We start from the raw sequence: 23,672 nt of genomic DNA on the forward strand, positions 1-23,672 counted from the left end.
TGATGTATAATGAATGCGAAAATCAGCCATTTAATTAAATGGTACATGGTATAATCACTTTGTTATGCTTTAAACTGCTTAAGTTATTAGAGCAACTCCAATCTGGCAATTGTTTAACATTACCCCACTCCATGTGAGGCACTCTTATCTAAATTTATTCCAAATATGAAATCCAGAATTCATACAATATTTGCTTATTCATTTAAATTCTATTAAGTAAATAACTAGAACTTAAAATAGCTTTATGAAAACAGAACAGGAAAATTATTTATAACCACTAAGACTAAGTATCTAAATATGGTTCGGAAGAATTACTACAAGTTAAAAACAAAAAAACCCCCACAGATCATAGGACCAGAAATATAGAGATGAAAGGCACTTTACACATCATCTAATCAAGTCAAGTCAATGAGGGCTTATTAAAAGTTTATTATGTGCTAGGCACTGTGCTAAGAGCTGAGGATACAAAGAGAGACTCCCAAAAAAAGTCTCTGCCATGGAAACTGACACTCAGAGAGAGTTAGTAGACGATAATAATACATCTCTATACCAGTATGTCAAGAGTATGTGATTTGATCAGTGTGGGAACTCCCTCACCATCAATAAAGATTAAAACCCACTTATATCTTATGACTGATTTGCCTGAAGCTCAAAGAGGTTAGGGACTTGCCTGTCATCATATCAATATCACTAAAATGGAAATTTGAACTAGGGATCTCTCATTCTTTTAGAATGAAGTAGTTAACTTTTGTACAAACTGGCTCAATTTGTACATGGTAGCTACAAATTATCTAATTGTAAAGGCATTTTCCATCACTAAAATAAATCAAACAAAAAACCAGAAAACATTTTCCTTTTTAGCAAATCTGGAAAATCCAGTGAATTTTATTACATAGGAAAAAGTAATTTCATTAGGTGCATCAAGTCCCAGCATATATGCCAATTCAAGTTCCTCAAGATTATTTAGGGGCAGGAAGGATATCAGGGGACTTTGACATTTATAAGAGGAGGGATGAATAAAATTCCAAGCAGCACACCAGCTTTCTCTTCTGTCACTAATTCTAGAGAAGGTAGGTTTAAGAGAGGAGAGCATACTGGGAAGGGAGCTGATGAGAAAGAGTCCATTGCCCAAATTTCACAATGTTAAAGCTGAATGAATACTCACCGCTACTGCAATTCTTCCCAGGACATGCTCTGGAATTTTCCTATACACATCCAAAGATCCCCCTGTAGAGACAGACAAATATGGTAGTTTAATACAAATAACAGTATGGCAAAGATTGCACTGGAACAGTTCTTTTTTGTCCTCATCTTTGTGGGAATACCTCCCCCTGCCCCCATGTCATGCACTAAATGTCCAGGGTCAAATTAGTTTTTAGCCTAATTTTCTTTGTGATGGGCATAAATTTTACATCTGCAATTAAGTGACCCACAAATGCACTTAGCCATCTGAGAGCACAATTAGTCACTTTCACCTTACTCCCAAGAGTGTGATTATATGTGTGTTAAAACTGTGTCAGGAAAAAAAAGAAGCCTAGACAAGATTGGGCTCAAAACATGGTCATTGTGGAAATTTGAATAAATTTTTAAAATGACAGAATAAGAGCTTTAATTTCCTCAAACGCAAAAGTATGTTAAGAGTTTTTGTTCTTATAGGATCATAGATCTAGAATTGAGAGAGCCTTCAAAAATTATCTAGTCCAATGTTCTTTATTTTATTTTATTTTATTTTATTTTTTAAACCCTTAACCTCTGCGCATTGGCTCCTTGGTGGAAGAGTGGCAAGGGTGGGCAATGGGGGTCAAGTGACTTGCCCAGGGTCACACAGCTGGGAAGTGCCTGAGGCCGGATTTGAACCTAGGACCTCCTGTCTCTAGGCCTGACTCTCAATCACTGAACTACCCAGCTGCCCCCCAATGTTCTTTATTTTAAAGATGAGGAAACTGAGGCCTGGAGAAGTTAAGTGACTTGCCCTAGTTCACAAAGGAAGTACAAAAGGCAAGATTTGAAACCAGATCATATGACTTCAAAACAAATACTCTTTCTGCCATGATGACCAAAAGGTTTACAAGGAGCACTGTAAGTATGAAAATAAATACTTCTAAGAACAATAATCGCAATTTATAACCATAAAGCAATGAGATTTATTTAAAGCCACAAATGAAACAACGAAAAACCTAAAAAGTTGTAATTTTAAGAAGTTATACACTTATTCCAAATAAGGTATCACTGCACAAAATTTGTTTTTAACTATTCTTCTTTGGGCTGCCTTGAAGGCCTGTTTCTGTGCCATACAAATCATTCTTTAGAATTCTGGCATACAGGTTCCACTCATTTGATCCAAAATGAAGCTCCTCTCTTTGACTACCTACTTTGTTCATTTGACTCAATGAGGTTTTGAAGTCATAAAAAATTAAATCTATTCTTCAAAGGACAAGTTAATACTACTAATGATATTCAAAAATATCATGTAGAATTCAAAAGAATGTTTGTAGAAAGGTGGGGAACTTTGAGTGAGGAAATGTTGTTAGTTGTAGACACTAAACCAATTGATTTCTTTTGCCTATTTTTTGTTTTAAGTAAAAAAGGGTAATTGAATGTGGACATATCATTAAATAACAATACAAAATGTAACAGTACAACTTTTCTAAAAAAGAACATGTGATGGAATTGATAGGAAAATGTTATCCACTTCCAGAGAAAGAACTGATGGAGTCCCAATGTACACCAAAACATATTTTTAAAACTTTCTTTAGTTCTGTGTTCTGTTAAAGCTTAAAAATGCTTGGAATAATGATAACATCACTGGAAGAAATATAGAGCCTTTTCAGGAAACTACTTTGAAAAAGACAACACTCATTTGGAGATATATATTCTGCTATATTTGTAGAGTTTTTCCAATATTTCAGGACATTGTAATTTCCAGATAATAAGTTTGAGAGAAATATCAAGTGCCTACATATTAATAATCTATGAAGTATATTTTAACATATAGAAAAAATAATCCAGTACATTCATTGGTAGCCAAATACTATTAAGTTTAAGAAAATTGGCTCATGAATATTTGAGAAATAGATTATTTCCAATTTTCTCCAGATTCCTACACCTGAATGTCCCACTGGAAATCTCAAACTAAATATATCTAAAATCTTAATTCATTTTTCTCCCTAAATGTTCTATCTTCCTAAATTCTCTAATTCTATGAATCATGCAACCATCTCCTCAATTATCTATTTCTTAACCTTAGAATCGTCTTTAGATGTGTGATATGAAGAAAATGGAAGAGCCAGTTGGCAAATCCTGTTATTTCTACACCTAAAATCTCTTTCACATCTGGCTCTTCTCTAATCCCACTGCAACCACCATAGCTCCTGCTCTCATGTATTCTCTTAGAGACTTGCAATAACCTCTTAATTTGTATTACTACCTTAAAGAATCACAGAATTTTCAATTTGACTGCAACTTCAGAGGCCATCTAGTCTAATCCATACCTGAACAAGAATCCTCTCTACAATATACCTGACAAGGAGCCATTCAGTCAGTTGGAAGATCCATTATCTGCTAGGTTGACCCATTTCACTTTCTGATAGTTATGATTGTTAGTAAAAATTTTCTTACTGCCATTTCTTTGCAGCTTCCATTCATTGCTCTTAGTTCTGCCTCCTGGGGCAAAGCAAAACAAGTCCAGTGCCTTTTCTACAAGATAGTCCTTTAAATAAATGAATGAAGACAGCTTTCATGTTCTCTCATGTACCACATTCTCCATGTTCTTAGGTCTTCTCTTCTACAGGCTAAGCATCCTTCAATTCCTTCAACCAACACTCATAGCATGATCTCAAGGTCCTTTACTAAAAGACTTTCCTACTCATATTGAAGTCCTTCCTTAAAGAGCATTTAAAAAAGAAACTGTAAGCCACCGTAATCTATCATAGCTGTAGTATATTGTGCAACTCTGTTTTTTAAGTATTGTTAAGTTGAAAATTAAGTGTCTGGGTGCCCTGGAGTTCTCAAGATATCCCCAAATTCAGAATACAACCCATGCACAAATGCATCATTCTGGCTAGAAAATCAGTCTTTCCAAACTATTCTCTTTCAAGTCGTTTTTTTTACAATTTTCATGGTAATGTGCTAAGTGCTAAGGAGACAAAGACAAAAACAGCCACTTTCCTCAAGAAGCTTACAATCTAAAGAGAAAAACAAAAATATAAAGACCTGTGTAAAAAGTAGGTATATTCTAGATACATTGGAGATCATCTCACTAGCATTAAGAAAGGACATACAGAAGGTAGGATTTTAGCTAGGATCTAAAGGAAGTCAGGGAAACTAGGGGACAGAAATGAGGAAAGACAGCATTCTAGGTTTGAGGAACAAACAGAAAATTCATGAGTAAAGAAATAAGAGTGTCTTCTGTGAGGAATAGCAGAGAAGCCAATGATAATGGATCACAAAGTATGTGCAGAAAAGTAAAGTATATAAAGCTGGAAAAGAAGGAGGGGTCCAAGTTATAAAGGGCCAAATAGAAGATTTTATATTTGATTCTGGAGATAATGGGAAGTCATTCGAGTTTACTTAACAAGGGAGTGACAAGATCAGTCTTGAGCCTTATTTGGAAAATCAGTTGATAGCTGAACAGAAGATATATTGGGTTGAGGGAAAAAAGAGAGCTCAACTAGAAGACTACCGTAATGGTCCAGGTGTGAAGTGAAGAGAGCCAACACTAGATCTGTGGTAGTGTTCCAGGAAAGAAGGGGACATGTACAAAAGATACTGCAAAAGTAGATATAAAACCTGCTAACAAATTGGGTATATGGGATGAGTGTTAATAAGGAGTTGTGCCTTCAACAAAAATAAGGAGGTTATGAAAGTGAGAGTTGGAGTAGGGGTCAGGGAGAAAATGAGTTGAGCTTTGGATAGGTTGAGTTGAAATATCATTTGTGGACATCCACTTCATGATGTCCAGCCGGCATTTCAAAGATGAGAGACTAGAAACCAGGAATATTAAGGACTTAACAACCTGATCTGAGAATCATCTGTATAAGAGATGATAACTGAATTTACAGGAGCAGATGATATCAGCAAGTGAAATAGAGGAAGAGAAGGGGATTCAGAACGCCGGTGGGGGATATTCAAGATTAGCAGGCATGACCTAAAAGAAATGCAACAAAGAAGACTGAGGAGTGGTCTGATAGGTAGGAGGAGAATTGGGAAAGACTGAAACCACAAAAACAGGTAAGAGTCAAAAAAAGAGCCAAGAAAAGAGGTTGGTTGACAGTGTTGAAGGCTGCAGAGAGGATTGAGAAAGCAGGTCATTGGATTTGACAATAAAGAGATCACTGATATCTTTGGAAAAAATTTCAGTTGACTGCCAAGAGAGTAAAAGAGAGTGAGAGAAGAGGAAGTGGAGGGAGTGATAACAAGGGGCCTTCTCAAGGAATTTAGTCACAAAAGGGAGGAGAGCCATAGGATGTAGCCAGTGGCACTAGATAGACCAAGTGGGGAATTCTGAAGAATAGAGCAATTCATTCTTCACACTCTTGCCCGGGTAACCTTCATAACACAAAGTTATGGTCATGTAACTCCTCTACTCAAAAAAACTTTAGGAGCTTCCAATTTGGAAACTTGAAGGAAACCCAAGTTGAATTCTTTTTTGGAACAACTAAGATTATTTCTTAAATGCAAAGGTAGTTACTTTTGAAGTATTAATTTTCACATAGAATTTTCTCAAAGCCAGGCACACATTTACTTGGTTCATCTGTCAGAAATCATTTCAGTTTTTCAGAACCAGTGGTAAAAATGAAAACAGAAATAGTTTTTCTAGCTTCCCCCCAAAAAAAATTATTTTTAAACATCAGATCTTAGGTAGGCATTTTTCTAGTGCAAAGCAGGTGATAGAAAATATATCAATGTCAATATTTTTGGTTACTTTTGTTTGTTGTAAATTTTGACAAATAGCTAGAAAATCCCACTGTAATTAAAACTGTATGCTGGCTACAAATGCTAAAAGGAAGATAGTATGAGGAAAAAGGCAACTTTGTGCTGGCCTAAATCTTCTTTATTTACTAAAATATCATTTGTATTGCAGAAATTTTAAAAAGTGAAAATATGACAGAAAAACAAATTATATCTTTGTTGACATTTTAGATGAAATGGTAGGTACAAAGATGAAGAACCTCAAAAGAAAAAAAACTTCTACACCACTTTTACCCCTTTCAAATATGATGACAAATATAGCTGGGTAGGTCAGTTCTTTATTAACTAAAGTGTTCTCCCATCTGCTTCCCTGTTCTCCTATCTCCTATTTGCTTTTGGCAAACCTATGGCAAGCATGCCAGAGGGGTTGCTCCCTCCCCCTTCTCCACACATACCTAAGGATATTTCTCACATCACCCGCCCCTCTGCCTAGCAGCCCAATAGGAGCACTTCTTCCCTCCCTGTCTGGGGTAAGGGGCCAGCTCACAAGCGGCATGAGGATTGCAGTTTAGGCACTTGATATCTAGGTTTGCCACCACTATGCACCTAACACATTACAGTCTTGAAAGAAGCTGACTGAACCAGCTCTATCAGGCAGAATTCCTAAGATGAGTTTCTTTATGTTACTCTAGAAACCATTAGGAAAGAAGCTATGAAGTTAAATATTTCAAGGAGAAGTAAAATAGGGACAAGATAAAAAAAAAACAACTACAATAAATTAGTAAGACTAGTCAAATATCATGTGTCATTCCTATTGTATCCTTACCACCATAGTAAGAACTGTATGAATAAGAATCATGTTTGGGAGATGATTAATGGTTGTGTTTAAACTTTCCTCTTTTAAGATGTCATCCATATAAATATTGTTTTACCCAGCTGGTTCAGTGCAGTATTGGGACTTGTTCTATCTTTGATATACTAATTACAGACAAGTCAGAAGCTAATGCATACTTCAATAGTACATGATTTCACTGGTGTGTGTTCTCCTTCCACTGACAGAAATCATAATTTCTTCACACTTTAGTATATCAAAATCCTAAGTAGGTGGTAAGGATACAATAGGATAAAGGAAAAATTAGTTACCTGAGGAATACTATTAATAAGTCTATCCAAACTTAAGGTGGCTTTTGGACAACAGAAACACAGCCCATAGTCAAGTCCATTTTTAAAGCTTTTATGGCTTGATAGGACCTGCCAAAGCTTATGCCCACTGATCCAGTCCCAAAATAGTCACAGCCATCAGTGGAGGAGAACTTTAGAAGATGTCAAAGACGATAATGTGACTTAAATGGCAGTGTTTATTCAAGAATATAGGATGAAATCAGAACCAATAGTTTCAATTAAATATGTTGTCTATCCTGTAGAAAAGGGGCAATGGAACATGCATCACAACGGTCCAACAGTTTTCAAATAGCATTAAGTGAAGTTTTCAATGAATACTAGTTTGAATTAGAAATATTAGTTTGCATTGGGACTATTTAATGACTTCTTATTTCAAGTTACTCTAATCATACTCTCTCTTTTCCTTCCTCCCTTCTAAGCAGAGTTATATTTAATTGAACTATACATGGTAGGCACTTAATAAACATATTCTGAATTAATAAAAAGACTACATTAATAAAATCAGCCGTTCATATAGAGCTTTAAGGTTTGCAAAGCACTTTATAATATCTTCTTATTTGATCTTCACAACAACCCTGGAAAGTAGATGCTATTATTATCCCCTTTTTACAGTTGAGAAACTTGAAGCAGACTTGCTCAGGGTCACACAGCTAGCAAATGTCTGAAACCAAATTTGAACTCAGATCTTTCTGACTCTAGCAGCTCTCTACTACAATGTTTCCATCATTATTGTTTTTATTATTATTATATGAAACAAATAATTTAATTTTAAATCAAAGTAATTAGTTACAGTTGTAAATTTATTGAAAGTTTAAATTTTGTACTGCTAATTATATTTTTTGAAAGGATTTCATTTATATTTTCATATACTAGTGGATCTGTATTTTTGGGGGGCATAGGGGCTCCCTTCAGTTCAACAAGTGGCAATCTTGCTAAGCTTTTTTACATCAAACAAAATTTTTTTCTAATTTTTTATAAATTCACTATATAGATGAGAGGTCTTCTTGTTTTCTTAATATTAAAAATTATAAATATACAAAGGGCAAAATCTTACTATTAGTGATTAATAAAAAAGAACCAAATAATAACATACAAAGAGAAAAATGCTTTTGTCCCTTGACCCTTCCAGGCCTGCCCAAACTACCCTCTTTGGACCTAATTTTCTTCCCACCTTACTTGCTTTTTCTTTTTAGAATATTTAACTGTATTTACCACAAATAGTTCTGGTTCTTCTGACTCTGCTTTACATCTTTTTAAGTAGGTTCTTCCCCATCTATCCTTTCATTATTTTAATGCCTCAATGATACCAATAAAGTATGCAGGCTGCTTTTCATTCTTTTTATATAACTGGTTGACTTTTCTCCAGTCAAAACACTTCTGCCATGAGGTCTCCAAACAGACTTTGGCATGTCATCATTAATCACATATTGTAATCTCCTTTCACCGAGCATGTGTCTTTTGATTGTCTTCTGGGTTACTTATAATTCTGAATCCTTCAAGATCATGGTGTTTAATGATTGACATTAAAATAACAGGAGCCCATTAGTTTTAAAAAGATGGGCTTTTGCAACAGCAAGCATTAGGTGTGTAATAAGGGAGTTAGGCAGTGTAATAAGAGGATAGGCTAGGGGTAGTAGCTAGGTGTAATAAGGAAATTTAGGCAGGGATGTATAAGGGACTGAGATAATGGGGTAACAGGTGGTAATAATATGGGAATAGGGCAAGGTAAGGTTGCAATAGGAATAAGGCAAGGCAAGGGACTAAAGGTAGATGTGAATAGGGAGGAGGCACTGTGAATAGGGAGGAGGTACTGTGAATAGGGGTTTTGAATCCCTAAGGCAGTAAAGTGAATAAAGAAGGTATAATGGTAAAGGTGGTAAATTGAGGTGACAGGAGAAGTAAGGGAATGACCAAGTTTAGGAAATATAAACACGGAGGTATAAAGGTTTACAAGGGAGAGGAAGAGATACTTTGGGCAACCAACTACAGTCTGGGAGAGACTGACTGGGACACAGGGTTTGAGACAGAGACACCACAGGGAAACAGACTGAGCCCTTTAGGTAAGAAGGGCACTTCCACAGACAAAGGTTAGGGCCAGCCAAGAATGGCTTGAAACTGACTAGAGGGCTGCAAGTCAGTTTCTCAGGTTTACAAAGGAAGAGTCCAGAGGAAGTATTGAGATTACACTTCCTCCAAAATGGACACCTCCAACTTCCTTCACGATTCAGAGACTATATGATTCCTTTCTTCCCTTCTCCCTCTCTTATCAATTAACTAATGGAGTAGCCAAAGGTTTTGATTAAAAGACAAACTGGGTTTATTAATTTAAGGGTTGATTGGAAAGGATAGATGATACAAGGTAACCCTAACAGCCGCCTAGAGAAAGCTTCAGGTGGGGGAGGGAGACAGGAACGTGAAACTGAGAAAGGACCTGCCGCCTTAACTGGGCTCTCAAGTGGTTTTGTAATCAATGGGGATAGGAAAGTTGGATACAATGATTGAATAGATAATTTGTAACAAGGGTAAGGCCTATTTGACTATTTAAAACTATCAAGTTTAAAGCTAACACTCCAATCTACCCTCTTTTCAAAAGCCTCACAGAAATTCAGGTAGGGAAGGAAAAATGAATATGGGAAATAAGAGAGGTTAGGGAGATTCAAAGGAAATTACTAAGCTAACAAATTTTTAAGAGAAAAGCTGCAGAATATAGGCCAGGTTTCAATCCAAAGAAAGAGCTCAGATTAACCCTGCTCCTCTCCGTGAGTCCCCAGGATCAACTGAACTTTCCCAAGATTCCAAACCCTATCAACTGACAGAAAATCTCTGCAGTAAGGCTTTGCAGGGCTGACCTGCACTCTATTTGGACTACAGGTGTCACCAAATTTGGCAGTTTACCAAACGTGATCCAGACTGATCTCCTCCCAGGAATTTCAATGCCCATTTCACTGTCATTGCAGAGTTTTTCTAAGTATCTATCTATTGGCATAGTTATAACTACATGTTTTAATCTGATCAATATGAATTTTTCATCCATTTTGGTTTACAGGTATGGATGGTTAAACCAATCTCCTTTGCATTGCTATGGAATTCACTACAAAGGCTTTAGCATGTTCAAGAGCTCAATGTAATTAGATTGGGAAAAGAAGCATTTTGGAGAACCTCACCACTAACAGGAATTCTTTTTGAATGTATGGGATACTTTCCAAGATTCTGGTGACTGTTTCACATAGGCAGATATCTTTTTGTTTTAAAAATTTTGACTTAATATCAAACAATAGGTAATTCAACATTTTCTTAGTAATCATATTTATTAGATTCATGTATAATTTTAATGTGTAGAAGAGATACTTTGTTTGAGGAGGTCTTCCAAGGCTATATTTTATTATATATATTTTATTCTATTGAATATACTTTTGAAATATCAATAAATAACAGAGTAGATCTCCAAGTAAATTATGTATCTACAAATGTGGTCAGCTACAGAAAACTGTTAAAGCCTACCTGTTCCTTAATCATGTTTTGATTGGATTTATTTTATGTCTAGGTTGTAACTTAAATATGAACACATGTTCATCTAATGTCTTCTTTGTATTAATGATTATGTTATGAGTTATAAGAGATAAAAAGATTAGATAGTGTTTTTGCCCTCAAAAAGCTTTCAATCCAGTAGGGGAAAAAAGACAAACACAAATTGATACAATTCAAAGTTGAGCATGTATAACTTGAGAGTTACAAATAAATGTTATGGAAATTCAGAAAAGGAAGCAATTACTTTTGCCTAGAGGATGTCAAAGAAGATTTCATGGACAAAATGGCATATAGGTGAGGCCCTAATATTAAATAGAATAACAATATGTAAAGAGATGAGGGAAGAAGGAGAAAGGATATTCCAGGTAGAGAGAATAGGGTAAGCAAAGGTTTGAGAAACAGAATTTCTAAGGTTGTGTTGACGAAGGTGTAGCATGCATGCCCTGGTGTGCCAGATGGGGCTGCTCATTCCCCCTCTCCATTGAGCCTAAAGACAATGCTCACATGCTCTGCCCTTCTGTCCAGCAGCCCAATGTGAGCATTTCCTCCCTCTCCCATATAGGGTAATGTCAGGGGTTTACGAGCAGCATGAAGGTACAGTTTGAGCACACAATCTCTAAAAGGTTCACCAACACTGATCTAAGGGAATGGCAAATTATACTGTTTGCCTGGAATACCAGGTATATATTAAGAAGAAGAGTTTTTTTTTTCTTCTTGGTCCAAATCTGTAGTTTCACTGACATAAGGAACTTCTGATGAAGAAATTATTTTTGCCAATACAGTTCAAACCTATTTTGCAATTCAGAATCTTGGAGAGTTGTCTAGGGCACTGAAAATTTATGTTTCTTGCTCAGGTTCACACAAATAGCATCTGCCAGAGGCAGGACCTACACCCAGGTCTTTCTGACTTTGAGGTTAGCACTATACCCACTATACCATACAGCTTTATAAAGAGGGAGAAATCTGTAAAAACAAGTGGGAAGAAAATCATGGAAGACCATGAATGAATTTGTTGAATATTGACTTAAAAGTATACAATTTGAAGAGAGAAAACATTACAATAAGGAAAAAAGGGTCTAAAGAATTTGGGTCTTTAAAGAGAAGAGGTAATACCTATTTCAATAAGATTCTAAGTATGTCTCTGATTTGTGGCCTCACTTCTATGCAGTTTATTTGTATAAGACATGTTACACATATGTTCTAAGACATCCAATTTTTGACATGTACTGTGGTTGAATTTTATCTTAGAAAACCATATGCATGATCACTGAAATATACACCTTGGTATGGGCATCAAATGCTGGATCATGAAAAATTCTAGAAAGTCATGGATTATTGCTCCAGTAATGTACTGAGAACCTGAAAAAGGAGGCTTGAATGTATGAAAAATGAGGAGTTTTAATGGGTCAGACACTAAATGTGTCACTTAAAATGACATGCTCAGACTAAAAGTGGGAGGAAGAAAAAAAATGTTTACCTTCTTTCATTGGTAAGGGACTGGGAAATCTACATAATGCCTTGATAGTCAGTTGAAAAAAGCCCTCCACAGTAGTTATGAGTGAGAAATACAGATGGAAGGAATAGGGGTAAAGTCCAAAGAAAACTAAGTGCAGCTTGGTTAAACAGCTGTGTTGAAAAACAATTTCTTATCTTGCAATTAAGAACCGATTTCTCACTGAAAGACACAGGACATTGGGTTAATAGATTTCTTTAAAAGAAAATCTGTTTTGGCTATTGAAACATTAAAAGAACAGAACAGCTGTTTTGTCAGTAAAGACAGATTGTATAGAAGAATCAAATATCAAAACACAGATTAGACTAGCATTTAATCTGTTCTACTTAAATTTTCAATAAAAGTAAAGAAAATTACATTCTGGAAAATATAGCTCTGCTAAAAATTTTAACACTAGTAATCAAAATCACTAGGTTGATTTTAGGCTATAAGAAGAGGTAACTATTAATATGTTTTAATTATTTTTAACACCCTATTCAATGTCTATAGCAAATGAACATTTAAAATCACAATGTCAATAAAGCTATTTTAGGAATGATACAAGATGTAAAACTCACCATCCATGAATTCTGTACATATTGAAATCCTGTTTTCTACAAAAAATGCACCATAAAATCCTATAATATATGATGAATCACACTATAAAAGAAATAAGACAAAAAAGTAGCTTGGTTAAAAAAGGGAGCCAATACTAAAAAACATGCTTAAAAAGTGGTTAGTGGGGAAATTATTACCTTATAAAGAATTTCCAATTCAGACATAATTTGTTTTTGAAGTTCCAGTGTAATATCTAGCAATATCACCTAAACACACAAAAAAATGACAATTATTGCCTGTTTGTTCCCTTTCAGATTTAAAAACTTCTATGTAACTACTATGGAATATAAGAATTAAAGAGAAGATTCCCCACCACCATCACCACCTCATCTTTAGAACAAACAGCATATACACATCTTATCTATTCCTTTGGACTGGGGGAGGTGGTACAGAAATGATTGATGGGGTAGGGGGGAAAAGCTAGGTCTCCAAGGTCAGCATTAATGGCTTTAAAAGTCAGTTAAGTTATAACACCCTTAATTTATACACCCTATTTTGGCCACATTGGTTATTTTCAGAGGAGGAAAATAGGAGTGACTTGTACCTATTAACCCTCAAACCATTAAAAGAAAATGTCTTGTGACTCACACTGAAAGATAAGCACACAGAATGACATGTCATTTAAAGTTAGCTTTTAAGAACAATTAAGTCATGCAAGTTTATTTTGCATAACTAAGAGGAAAATATAAAGCTTTAAGAATACAAAGCTTCACATTAAAATATAGAAGAGTATCAAAGAGGTTTTAGAATTGGATGACACTTTATGGACTAGCTAGACCTAGGTAGGGTTCTATCCATTTTTGTATCATGTACTCCTTTAGCAGTCTGATGAAGCCTTTGTACATCTTCTCAGAATAATGTTTTTAAATAAGTGCAATATAAAAGACATAAGATTACAAAAGGAAACAATATTGAAATAGTTATCAAAATATCATTAAAAACAAGTTCACAGACCTCAGATTAAAAATCCCTGATTTAGACCAACTCTCTTACTTTTTATAAAAGAAAATGAGGCCCAGAAATGTGAAGAGATCAGCTCAGACCACATAGCTAATTAATGGTAGTCTCCAAGCCCTCTAAGACTCCTATTCAAGCGTTTCTTCCAGCATACCCTTGTGCTTTCAAATATATTAAAAATTATTTGCAAGTGATCAAGGTAACTAAACAAATGGATATGAAACATTATATCAAACACATGTATTTAATTTGAATAAAATGTATGAGGGAGAGAGTGCACAATGATGAAAGCATATATCTTCACAAGCATTTATTATAAAAGAGATTATCAGTAGTTTAGATTTTACTTGGCTCTTCAATGAAGACTAATGTAAGGGCAACAATTACTCTTTTATATAAAAAAGAGATTCAGCTGATGAGAAGAAAACTGTAGAAAGGTTTGGGTTTTAGTTTTAGTTTTAGTTTTAGTTTTTAAAGAAACGTTCTGACTTCAGGCAATCTTGGAAAAGAACTTTAAGCTTGGGATTTCCAAATAACACTAAATACATTTAGTGTCCTGCCATTACGGTATACAACACTCAACAGTTAAACTTCACTTTATGTTAGAAAAGGAAAGTAAATGTAATCATGTTGGAGAATTAATAGAACATAAATTATGGACTTCATCCTGTTGATAGAACCAACTAAGGAAAAAAGGGCAATTTCCAAACACATCTTAGAGTACTGACATCCATCTAAGGGTAGAAAAAAGCAAAAAGCATAACTAGTTTCTATCAAGAGTTTGCTTTAGGGTTATTTATAAAAGCTCTCACCAAACTAGATTGTAAGTGTAATACAGGGCTGCCAAGAAACATTTAACACACTTCCTTCGATCAATAGTCATTTGCCAACAATATTCACTTATATTTTTTCTTACTGAAGAGAACTTAGCAACAAAATAAATTCTTCTAGCATTGTATCAATCTCATACCATTATAATATTAGTACTAGACAAACCTATTTCAAATTTTCTAATAAGCTACACTAGACTTTAAGGTTTTCAAAATAATCATTCATTTAATGTGAAGCATAATTATTAGCAAATAAAGTATCATTAAGTTGTCAGTTCATTTATATCATGAAAGCATGTCCAGCTTTTCTGAATTTAATCAAAATCCACATTACAACTCTGTGCGTGCATGTATAAAAAATATAAAAATCATAAACATTAGAAGCTATTTTTGGATGAGAAAAATAGATGTACTTTAACTTGCCCAGCAATATTTTAAATGCTACAAATGCTACAGAGTAAATTGGAAAGATCAACCAGAATTCTAATTCTATCAAAATCCATTTTGCTCATTTTGGTCCCATAAATTTAAAGTTTTAAACTATGGTGTAGTAGTTTCACATTATTGTATTAGTCGCCTAAATACAAATGTTTGTTTACTTATCAGCAATATTCCAGAATTAAGTATTCTTGGCTCCACAGTAGGTAAGGAAGCAGATAATCTCATCTGGAGGATATTGAAGAAAAATAAAGGTGATCCCTTAAGTCACAGTACTTCTGGAAGACTTATTATTATAGATTAAGTTAATTTTTGCCCTTCTATGTATTCTAATGAGTAATCATTAAAATGCTAAGAAGCAAAGTCAATTTCTTATTTGATAAGGACCATGAATAAAATTAGAAAAATATTAAATTTTCTGTTTAAAGTCTTAAATAAAAACATGGACAACTTGAAACTAGATTAAGGTAGTTTTGCCCTTTCTTTCTCCCCCACCCCCAATATGGGCTAAATAGTCCAAATAGAAGAGAATTTGAATATTAAGCATTTCAATTGAAAAAGGGTTAAATCTAAGCCTGAAATACCTGAGTACATTTCCTCTGCTCTCCACTACACCTCCAGGACAAATAAGGATGAGTTGTCAAGTTAAATACAAGCAGTCAAGTGACTGAATTATAATTTACTCTGTGCTCAATTTAAATTAGTGTGAGGCTATTAAAATATACAGTATAAATACGGCAATTCATCACAAGCTGTCATGGATGACTTCATTTATTTGCTAGAGTGGCACACGTTCCACTGAAGGGAAGGAGAGCAAAATCACAGGTCAAATTAAGCTGCTATTCTGTTTTAATTCACTTATTTAATCTATGGCGACATAATTGTCTTTTACAGTATGTACAACTCAGAAAGGAAATTTGGGAGGATTACAGTCAGTATACAAATGATTAATCAAATGGTCCATTTAAATGCTAGTTTAAGAGCAGCAGAAACCCAAAGCAGTCGAAGAATGATAATCAGTACATACTACATACTATGCTATGATTTTTTTTTCTTGTAGATGGATTTTTCCCAATTAGAAAATAAGCAATACTGGGGAATCCATTAAATCCTCCAAGCATTACCTAGCTGAAAGATTTTTATAGAATACTTTAATGGTGTAAAAAGGTTCAGTTTGCAAGTTGGATAACAGTATTTTATATGTTTTTCTTGCTCTATTTACTTGCAATTTTCAAGACTACCTATAACAAAAATGGTAGTTACTAATAGGTTTCATGAATTATAGTCATTGTCAAGTAATTACCCTGCAGTGCACTGGTGATTAGTATTACTTTCGTTATGTCTTCTTTGGTAAAAAGAATTCTACATTTTATGGCAGCAAAATTAAAATTCAATGGAACTTTTATTCCCCCACCAAATTTAACTTGCTTTATTGTCAACCCTGTCTTCTATATTTATGAAAACTAGGTTATCTCATCATTGATTTTTTTTTTAATACAGGCACCTCAAACTATAGAAAGGTACTGTTATTTCAGATGTCAGGTTATTGACTCTAATTTTGAAGTTTAGTTCATAAAGGAGAGCACTAACCAGGGCTTTAGCTTCTAAGCTAGTAAGCATGTTAAAGAAGTTACTACAGAACATTTGTTAGCACTTTTCTTTATTTTTAGAATTGATATTGATTTTAAGGAAGAAGAGCAGTAAGGTTTAGGCAATTCAGATTAAGTGATTTGCCCAGGATCACACAGCTAGGAAGTGTCTGAGGCCAAATTTGAACTCAGATCCTCCAGATTCCAGGCCTGACACTCTATCCACTGTGCTATCTACCTGCCCCAGCACCTTCAGTATAAAGAAGGGGAAAAATAACTCTTTCTTCTAGGGCTCTCCTCTAATTGCTTCTACAGACATAGTTCTATACTATGCTAGGAAAGTATCATTTTAATATTAGATGTCTAAGTATTTGTAGAATGAACTTCTGGTCTTTAGAGGTGATATCATGGAGTATACAAAAAGAAGAGTCAATTCTTTTAAGGAGCTTATGCCCTAAAAATAATAACTCATTTAAATAGTTCTTAAAGATTTGTGAAGTACAGGAGCTAAGCCACATACACTAATAATTATAACACAAAGCAACACATGAGAGGCCTTAAGAGATGTACAAAGTACGACAGGTGTCCAGACAACAAGGAAGACCTGAGATGAACAGGAAAGGTTTCATGAAGAAGGTAGCATATGAACTAGACCTTGAAGGGTAGATAGGATTTCAACAGGCAGAGATGGGGAGGATGAGAGGAAAAGGAGATTCCAAGGAAGGGGGTAAGAGCAAAGACACAAAGCAATGCAATTTAGAACGAGTTCAGTTAATAACAAATAGTCCAATTTGGATACAGCACAGGGTAAATTAAATAGGAAAAGGAAATAAGGCTGGAAAAGTGGGGTGGAGTTAAATCTTTTGTTGTTGTTCAGTTGTTTTCAGGCACATCCAACTCTTCATGGCCCCATTTGGGTTTTTCTTTTTCTTTTTTTGGGGGGTGGGGGCAAAGATATTGCAGTGATTTGCCACTTCCTTCTCCAGCTCATTTTACAGATGAGGAAACTGGGACAAACAGGGGCAAGTGATTTGCCCAGGGTCCCACAGCTAGTAAAGTCTGAGGCTAGATTTGAACTTGGGAAAATAAGTTTTAAGGCCTGTCATTCTATTCCTGTGTCAAATCTTAGTGCGCTTAAGAGCCTGGGGCTTAATTTGAAAGGAAATGGGGGAATCATTATAGGTTTTTAAGTGAGGAACTGACAGGATCTGGGGTATGTTTTAGGAAGATTAATCTGGTAATAGTGTTTAGGATAGATTTAAAGCAGGAGTAGAAACAGGAGCAAGAGGCAGGAAAATTAGTAAGAGGCCACTGGAATAATCCAAGAGAAAGCTAATGTGGACTTGAAATCAGGTGATAGTAATGAAAATCATATGAATGGAACAGATTTATGAAAAAAAATCAAAAGAAAGAATTAAAAAGATTTCGTAATTGGGCATAGTAGGAAAGGAAAGAGTCAAAGAGGACCTAGCTTTTGACCTGGATAAATAGAAGATTGGGGGTACCATTAAAATAAAGGAAGTCAGGGGAAGAAATTATTTTTATGAAAGTAATGGCTTAGATTTTAGATGAAATGAACTGGAGGTGCTAGCTAGGAGTATTTGCAAGTCATAGCATGAAGTCAGAAATGTAAGACTGTTTAGGACTAGTAAAGGTTAGAGATAAGATAAAGTCATTTAAATAGAAGTGATTTAAATCAAGAAATCAAGAAGTTATTATAGAGAGTTTGAAAAAGTGCTCAATTTGAAATAAGAAGACTTTGTTCAAAACCCAGCTCTGCCACTTACTCCCTGTTTAACCTTGGGTCAATCACCTGACTTTCCTTTGGGACTCAGTTTCCTTAACCATAAAACTTTCAGGGAGGGGTTAAAATAGTTGAGTTGAGATCCCTCACATCTCTAAATCTATGACCATGGAATGCCATGAAAATAGTTGACTCTGGGGTACAAATTAGGTAGGGATTCTAAGTGAAAAGTGGGATTGATGGACTTGAAAAACAGGGAAGGATTATTCCTAAATCTCTTTCCCGGATCACAACTAACAGCTCAAAATCAACAATTTTGAAGTATTATTTGCATTTTTTCAAATTTTTTCCCTAAATTTCCCCCCTAAATTTATGATATTTTATTTAACAATAGCAAAGTTCCTTATGGGCCTATGGGCAGGGGTGAGAGAATGGTACTACTTTTTTTGCCTATTGATAATTTTTTTCATAATTTATTTCTCTTTATATAGCTATTTCACTTTCCAGAGGAGATTACTGTTAATTACAAACATGGATGTTTCACAGTAAGTACTTTCCAGCACGCTTATAAAATTATAAATAAGCCCCTTTGAAAAATTCAGGTACTACTCCATATTCACCCCTCTCAATTCAGAGAAGTATCATTTGGTTCCAAGCCTCTTTTAAACTAACTTCCTATTTATGACAGATGATTTTCCCCACTATCCAATTTAGAATGTCATCTCTCTCTTCTGAGAGGCTAATTACATTATGACTGCCACTTTTCCCTTCATGCCTATATACTTTATTTACTTTCCCTTCTAATCACTCAGTCTCTCAAAGAACTCTACTATATTAGTAGGGAATGATTTCTCCTTAGAGGAACCACATTTTCTTTTCCCCAAAAGGTCATCTTTTCATAAGTTTTCAGTGATTCTATTCTTTGTTTTCCTTTTCAGTGGTCTGTAGTTCACTCTTTAACCTTTATTATAGATCATCATTACATTGGCAAATCACCAAATTCACCAGTATAGTGGTCCCATGCAACCAGAATCATACAACTTAGTGAACGGTTTTACAAATTCAGTCTTAGTTTCTTTTTCATTTTTAAACTCCAAGGCACATGATATGACAGATTTCTCTTTATGACTTATTTACATTTAATTTATCAATTCTAGGACAACATGTGCATCTACAATTACTTATTCTAATAGCTCTAATTGAGAGTGCTATTGAGAAAATACAAAATAAATTTGTTATTAGCCCAAGCAAAGCACAATTAGGTAAATCTACTGTTAAAAACAGAATCTACTCCAAAGCCAAATATTAATGACTTTCAGATTATATGTATCACTTTTCTATTTTTGTAAATGAGAGTTAACAATATTTAATAAACACATCCTACATAACAGCTAACTTTCTCTGCATCCATAAGATATCAGCAGATGGGGGCCAATCAACCAACATTTATTTAGTGCTTACTCTGTGTGAGGCACTATATTTGATGTTGGAGAAAGAATACAAAGAATAAAACAATCTCTGTTCTCAAGAAGTTTATATTCTAAAAGGAATTAAACAAGTGACAAATATGAAGAATAAAGAAAAAATCCAAAGAAATGCTAGTTGGTTGCTTGATAAATCTCTATAGGCAAATTACTTGTGAAGTTACAATGACTATATTAAAAGATAGGAAGTATATGCAGAGTACTGAAAAGATAAGGTTTGGAGAGAATAGTAGATAAGACTTAAAAAATATCAAGATAATGACTGGACAGACTCTGGAAATGTAAATTCAGAAAGAGACCTGGTTCTATCACTAATCAGACCAGAATCTCTGTACCTCAGTTTCCTTTATCTGTAAAATGATGATGTTGGGCTAGACAACCTCTAATTTCTTTTCAAACCCTTTACAGGATCTGTTTTTTGGAAAATATTTCCAAGAGTGAACTTTTAGGAATCTTATTAAAAATAAGCTATTTAAAGCTACTACACTGCAAAATGACTTTTAGCTTTGGAATCAAATGTATGAATAAAGGGATATTAAGTGACCAAAATGGTCAAACTTCTCATTCACTTATTTTGGGGCAAGTTCTATATGAGAACAATTCTAGTAATGTAAATTTTACTTTTTTTCCATACATAAACAATTTTCTTGGAACACAACAAACCACTAACAATTATTTTTTAGAGAGAGACTGTGAAGTAGTTCTTGATTTAGTATGATAAAGTCTTAGACAAATATGAGCAGGTGTTTGGAATTCCAAAAGAGGGTTAAAGGTATTTCTATCCAATTAATGAAGTAGACAGCTAACTTAATTTCTCTTTCAGTGACTTCCAAATGCCCCAAAAGTCTGCAATGCCTTTTGGAGAATGTCAGTAAGTCAAAAAACATTTATTAAGTAAGTACCTACTATATGCCAAGAATGTCCTTTGAATGTAAATGTATATTTTAAAATAACAAGCATTTATAACACAGAATAAGACAAAAATTACCATGAAGAATAATTTTTAAATAAAAAAAAGATTCAGCTTATAGAACCATAATCACAGCTTACCTTTACAGCTAATATTTTTCCACTTGGGACATGATATGCTCTGAGAAAGAAAAAAATGGAATAATTTTTAAAATAGCATATTGATATTATATATTCAATCACTATATTTATAACAATGTGCATTAGTGGATTTTCAAGGAATACTAACAACGACAAACATCATTTATCAAAAACCCAATGTGTATGAAACTCTACTGATCCCTCATTGAAATAGGAAATTTGTACTATGTATTCTTACTTCAACATTGTGATTTCAAAATGTTACTTCATCAGTTACTCACTTTACTGATGTAGAATATAAAAGTTGTATGTCTTAGCATATGTCCTCACAATTTGCTATGGTCCAAAAAGGGCAATACCCAGTAGGAAGCATTATGGTGAAGCCCTGTACATATTTATACAAAATTTTCCATATTTTATTCTATAAGATACTCAGAAATGCTGAAATTCTGTCAAAATGTTATCTGATAATAGGTATACCTGATTAAAGCCCTCACTTGATTCAGGGTGGGGGGAGTGCTAGAAAAAAATGATAAGGAAAGAAGGAAAAGTTATCTACATAGGAACAAGATAATGGAGTGATCAGGTGAAGAATGTCATAATGGAGTTTTATGACTTTCTAGAAAGAGTTTAATTATGGAAGGTATCAAAGTGCCATTATGAAGAAACATATAACCTAGAAATCTTATAAGAGGGGCCCCTAAATGAAGTAGTAATGTTCTTCATGAGAGATCACAAAATATGTTGAGATTCAAGCATGTGCTAAATCTGTTTTAAAGTCAGGATATCTTGGAATTAAGAAAAGCTACATGATAATGTAGAGTTCAGATAATCAAACAAAATATGGTAAAATAACAAGTGAAAAAATTGGTTTAAAGAAAGACTAGGAAGTAAAGGCTTCCAGAAACTAAATGCTAAGAAATCACACTGAAACTTTTTACGCTTAATGCAATGTGACCTTTTGTACTGAGATAGCGTGGAATTCATTTTTTAAATGAATTCAATAAGCACCATAATCCAGAAGCAATTTGGCTTATATAAAAATTTCAATACAAACAAGTTACCCTAAGTTATCCTGTAATCCCAAACCACTAAAAGGAAAAAAGATGGAAATCTGTTTGCTTAGAGCTAAGACCTTGCCACATATGAAAGTATACATTATCCAGAGTTGGCTATTCTTGCAATCTCCAGGATTGGCATAAAGATAAGCATACCAGAGGCCAAAGAGGACAGTTTATCTATTCCTAATTCTATCACTGACTAAAAATCTCTATCTGCAATGACAAGCATTTGCAAAATCATTTTATTGTGCTCCCAACATTTTAACTGGTACTGTCACAAAGGCCAAATTGGATCTTCCATCTATTCTACATGTGTTTAGTATACATTAATATATGGATATGTCGTCTTCTCTCTTAAGACTAAAGCTCTTTGAAGGCAAGGACTTTTTTTTCCTTTTTTCTTTGTATCCCCAGGCATAGAGCCTGGTACACAGTAAATACTTAATAAATATTTGCTAATTGCTTCTAAAAACAATGTATGTTTCTATAAACACAACCATTAACATTAGTTTCCTTTGGGGGCAAAAAGATGTCAGATTTCTCTGACAGGCAAGTGTTTTTAAAGGGTAAGTTCATAACTTTTGTTGGGAAAATTTGTTTTTATTTCCTTATATTTTTGAACATCAGGAGGAGATGAATATTTTTAAAGCATATGCCACCAAAGGGCAATGGCAAGATGTATGGTGGATATGAACTGGCTGCAAAAGCTTTCAGGAGAAACAGTATAAAGGCTGTAAACAGAAATATCATACCTACGAAAAAAGAGTAACCATGTAACCAAAACAAAAGATAATCTATAGACAGCCAATCCACCAACTCTGAGGGTATCCACACCATACCAAAAGAACATAAAAAGGCCTCCATCAGATGAAAGGAACCCTAGAAGTGGATTTGGGAGAGAATGTGGATAAAAGTGGTACAACATGGGCAATGTGTTCTCTTTCACCAGCGTACTTACATTAAAGAAGATCATATATCCACATCACTGAAATTCAGCATCAGCTCTTTCTTACAATGTTTTATGTTAAATACCCAATACAAATTATAAGATACTGGACATTCCACTAGCCATCTAATTCCATGATCCTATGTAAAAACTTTAAGAATTGGAGTTCATTATAGCCACATCTCATTATATGAACTAAAAAAAGTATACTTACAAAACAAATAAATTTGTAAGTTTTCAAACTTCTGAAGTATTCTTTTAAGTTATAAAAAAATTTAGTGCAATGTTTTGTTAAATAGTGAGCTCCTCAAGGGTATGTAAAATATGATTAAATTTACAAAGACTCAATGATACGTTCAGATACTTTGTAATGCCAGCTTTAGGGAACAAAACACACTCCAAGCTTATAGCTTAGGCAATACATTAAAATTCAACAAATAGTGAATGTCAAATACATTCAAATTCAACAAACACTGAATGTCAATTATGTGCAAGTCACTGTACAAAGACAATGACCCTGTTCTCAAGGAAGTGACAACTATCTAAGGGAGAAGAGACATATATACAAATAACCATGATACAAAAGAAACCAACATAAGTACGATATAGTGGTCCAGGCAAAGTTCTATAATACATTTGAAGGAGGAAGAGATTCATTTTACCAGGAGACACATGAAGGAAGAATGGGTCAATGAAGACTTCATGGAGGAGGTAATCCTCACTTTGACCCTTTAAGGTAAGAAGATATTTCAACAGATCCTACGATCACAGATTTAGAGCTGAACGGGTCTTTAGCAGCTATCTAATACAAATCCCTCATTTTATAGATGAGGAAACTGAGGC

General features: G+C 34.3%; 1 protein-coding gene across 3 annotated transcripts in view; it reads right to left on the reverse strand.

Annotated features, from left to right (window-relative positions):
• MAP2K5 (mitogen-activated protein kinase kinase 5) overlaps window positions 1-23,672 on the reverse strand; it is a 334,021-nt gene that overhangs the window by 165,038 nt on the left and 145,311 nt on the right. For all 3 annotated transcript variants that reach the window (XM_044665328.1, XM_044665329.1, XM_044665327.1), the window contains 4 exons: window positions 20,823-20,862; window positions 12,868-12,936; window positions 12,691-12,772; window positions 1,166-1,227 (listed from right to left, as the gene is read on the reverse strand). In XM_044665328.1, coding sequence (XP_044521263.1) covers window positions 1,166-1,227; window positions 12,691-12,772; window positions 12,868-12,936; window positions 20,823-20,862 — 253 coding nt within the window. The remainder of the gene's footprint in view (window positions 1-1,165; window positions 1,228-12,690; window positions 12,773-12,867; window positions 12,937-20,822; window positions 20,863-23,672) is intronic.

This window comes from Gracilinanus agilis, chromosome 2, assembly GCF_016433145.1.
Source record: "Gracilinanus agilis isolate LMUSP501 chromosome 2, AgileGrace, whole genome shotgun sequence".
Lineage (NCBI taxonomy): Eukaryota > Metazoa > Chordata > Mammalia > Didelphimorphia > Didelphidae > Gracilinanus > Gracilinanus agilis.